Source organism: Lygodium microphyllum, chromosome 23 (genome assembly GCF_053477565.2).
Source record: "Lygodium microphyllum isolate KBCC chromosome 23, Lygodium_microphyllum_v1.1.10, whole genome shotgun sequence".
NCBI lineage: Eukaryota > Viridiplantae > Streptophyta > Polypodiopsida > Schizaeales > Lygodiaceae > Lygodium > Lygodium microphyllum.
In genome coordinates this window covers 137,252,587-137,256,445 of record NC_141157.1, presented here as the reverse complement: position 1 = coordinate 137,256,445, position 3,859 = coordinate 137,252,587, and the positions used below count along the sequence as shown (strand labels likewise).

The following is a 3,859-nucleotide window of genomic DNA, read 5'->3' as shown; positions in this document are numbered from 1 at the left end:
AAGTATATAATATTATATATATATATATATATATAATTATACATATGATATAATTATATATTAGTTAAATAATATATATATTCAATATAATTATTAATATATTTATATATTAATTATGATTAATTAATAACTATTAATATGTTAATTAATTATTAATAAATATATCTTATGTGTTATGTATATATGCTAGTATATAGTTATAATGTCTAATATTAATTAACATATTATTATTTTAACTAATAACTATTATATATACTCATCTTTCATGTCTTATTTGTATTAGTTATAATTATAATATACATATTATAATGATTAATAATTTCATATAATTAATTGGATATTCATAATTAATTACTAATATGTCAATTCATTATGAATAAAATATGTTTAACTCTATTGTAATTAACATATTAGATATATAATTATGTACATATGTTATTAACTATTAATTATGAGAGAGAGAGAGAGAGAGAGAGAGAGAGAGAGAGAGAGAGAGAGAGAGAGAGAGAGAGAGAGAGAGAGAGAGAGAGAGAGAGAGATTCTCAATATTGTTTATGGGTTATCAAATTTATGTGATGTTATTTGCTCATTGTGTGAGGATAATATGCATACGATAATAGACTTAATATAAATAAAAATCACCATTAAATGTGTTTGTGTTTGCAAAATGTTAATAATGTTTTGTTGGAGATATAGTTTAGGCTTGACATTGTTAATGTTAGTCTTTTGCTCCATATACATTAGTGAGTGTTGTATCCCCATATATTGCATTTTTATGTATTTAACATTATATTAGTCTAAGTTGCCAAAGCTTTTGAAGTTTGTATTAGTCTAAGAGAGAGAGAGAGAGAGAGAGAGAGAGATTCTCAATATTGTTTATGGGTTATCAAATTTATGTGATGTTATTCGCTCATTGTGTGAGGATAATATGCATACGATAATAGACTTAATGTAAATAAAAATCACCATTAAATGTGTTTGTCTTTGCAAAATGTTAATAATGTTTTGTTGGAGATATAGTTTAGTCTTGACACTGTTAATGTTAGTCTTTTGCTCCATATACATTAGTAAGTGTTGTATCCCCATATATTGCATTTTTATGTATTTAACATTGTATTAGTCTAAGTTGCCAAAGCTTTTGAAGTTTGGATTTTGTTTCTTATATCAACCTCCCACGAACCATCTTGCCACATGAAACGTGCTTTCAAACCCTAATGCGAAGCACCAAGAGAATCTAGGTGCACAATACATTGTATGTGTGTATGTGTGTGTGTGTGTGAGAGAGAGAGAGAGAGAGAGAGAGAGAGAGAGAGAGAGAGAGAGAGAGAGAGAGAGAGAGAGAGAGAGGTGTTTGGGGGGTAACACAAATGCTTTACTAGTATGCTAGGGTAAGGGGGGCGATAGCATGATGGACCCTCATAATGTTTGAGTACCCCCAATCGGACACGTTACGAAAGGTTTGTGAACAATTGATCGGACAAAGATTTGAATGGGAGTGTGTGAATTGGTTAAAAAGAACTTGGGTTTTATACTTGCATTGTCATACCTTTTTTTACCAAAGCATGTTCAAATGAGGATAATTTTGCAGCTTCCCTCCATCAAAATGACCCTCTTGTGAGCACGAGATAGAGGATAGAGATTTTTCGATAGGTTGATGTTTGGTGTCACTATAGTGGGCCCTCTACCATAAGGACTCATGCTTGCACAAATCTTAAATATGGAGCGCTAGACTCGTGCTTCGGATGGGGTCTTAGTGTGGAGCGCAATTTTGTTTGCTTCCATTCCAAACCACCCTTTACCAAAAGGGGATCTCAAAGACTTGGCTTGTAAATACTTTCCCAATTAATAGAATTCACATTATTTAAAAAAAACCACCCTCACGATGATAGTCTTCGGAATTAGTTCGGATAATGGATTATTATAGATTGTAGATTGTAGATGAATGAAGGAACAAGGGGATCATAGTTTGTAAGCTGCAGGACAACATGAGGGAATGGCCGCTCGTCTGTGCGTCTCCCTCCTGCCCACCACGCTGCCATGTTCCACTAGTAATGATCATCGTCGTCACCACTGTCGTCATCGAGTGGTGTGCTGCAGCAGCAGCAGCAATGGCGACGTCGCCGCAGAGGTGAAGGTGGATGTTGGGCCTGTGGGGAAGCTGACGCAGCGTGTCTTCCCCATCAAGAGAAAGCTCGGCCCTTCCAGCACCATCGCCGTGGTACATTACTCCGACCATTGTCAGAGGGTCTCCTTTCGATTGTGTTTTCCTTAATTAATTATCTTCTGGAGGACGTGGTTGGGTTTAGGGTCCTCACGGTGATCATGAATATCTATTATCATGCCTTGTCCACTTTGCTGTTTTAACAATCAATCAGGTCACTCTGCCAAAACCCTTGGGCATCGTTTTTACACAGAGCAAGATAGGCACAGGCCGGCGTGTCCTGGTGGAAGGGCTGGTGCCTGGTGGCCATGCCGACCGAGCATCCCGTGTCGCGAAGCTCTTTCAAGATGCAAAAAAGGGTTTGCAACAGTCTGGTGAAGGTAGAGTCACCTATGGTGGATCTGTCAAAGCAGGTGACTTGCTGCGTGCTACCACATCGGTAAGTTCGTCATCTTTACAATGCACAGCTCCCATTTACAGAATCATACAATTGCAATCAAAGTATGCTCATATTCTTTAGCATTTTTTCTATTCCTATCATGGGACCTATGCAATATAACATTGCCATCAGAGTCAATTGGAATCGGATAATCTCACAATTCATCAGCATATCGTGCATTTCATTAGAGTATGTGTACAATTCCCAGCACAATACCTATGCAATGTAACATTCCTATCAGAGTCAATTGGAATCAGATAATCATCATCACAATTCACCAGAGTATCTGTGTGATATTACTGAGCACAATCCTAATCATCAGCATATCAGGCATTTGCAATAGAATCTCTTACAATTCCATCAGAGTATCACCCTGATTTGCATAGTCTCATACAATCCTGATTCCTGAATTGCGTCAGACTCCCAACTAAGAATCACCTCTCTGCACGCTTGCTCTACAGAAGGCATGATGGATGTGCATCAACTCCCCAAATGCTGATGCTTTGTCTTTGAAACTCAGGTGAATGTTGTTGTGGATCTCTTTGGACTCAGAGCTCCTCAGCGTGTTATAGTCCTTTTTGTGGCTGATAACAGGACCTGGGGTGAAAGCATGGGTGCTATAAAGTCCAGCTTTGTTGCAGATGGACCTGTGACTTTGATTCTTGAACGAGAAAGCTGACACAGATACAGTGAGCATGGCCTGCCAGATCTTCAGATGAGTCTGCTACCAGAGAATTTCATACGTATACAAAAAATGATGGACAGTTGTTACATTTGTCAAATTTCTGCCATATCCAGAAGCCAGGAAAATCACCACGCATTTGAGCTCTTGGAATTGTTTCACATCATTGGTTGGAGTATCAGGATAGACATGGCGAAGAGGGCAAATCGCACAGCTTGTGCTTGTTTCATCAGAGAGTACTCTCATGTGAGATTGAACAGCCACCTTGTACTATCAAATTTTGGTGCAGTTTGCATGGTGCAGTGCTCTTGTGTAAATCAAATAATATTGTTTGTATTCTCTTTGCAATGGCATCAGTCCTTTTCCAATTGTTATGTTTGAAATGGGTTTTCTTGCACATTTAGCTTAATTCATGTTTTGGTCTGAGAGCTCAAGAGCTATGCTTCAGCACACTAGCGAATTGGAAGGACAGCTTAAGAGTTACCCATTACCTCACCTTGTTACAGGAGTGGCTACATTTAGTGTTCATGAAAAACTGTGCTTTTGTGTCAAGTGATTGTTAAATTTGGGGTGAGGA

At 37.6% G+C, this 3,859-nt stretch overlaps 1 protein-coding gene across 2 annotated transcripts; it reads left to right on the top strand.

Moving 5' to 3' along the window:
* Nucleotides 1–1,892: 1,892 nt before the first annotated feature.
* On the top strand, nucleotides 1,893–3,625 carry LOC148016791 (uncharacterized). 2 transcript variants are annotated; one of them, XM_087664718.1, is made up of 3 exons: nucleotides 1,893–2,218; nucleotides 2,415–2,600; nucleotides 3,121–3,625. In XM_087664718.1, exons 1-3 carry the CDS (start codon nucleotides 1,994–1,996, stop codon nucleotides 3,277–3,279), a joined length of 570 nt encoding a protein of 189 aa, XP_087520844.1. In that variant the 5' UTR covers nucleotides 1,893–1,993; the 3' UTR covers nucleotides 3,280–3,625. The 2 variants fall into 2 exon arrangements, with proteins under 2 accessions (XP_087520844.1, XP_087520843.1); XM_087664717.1 differs by having other exon boundaries at nucleotides 1,895–2,218; nucleotides 2,376–2,600.
* Nucleotides 3,626–3,859: the final 234 nt, after the last annotated feature.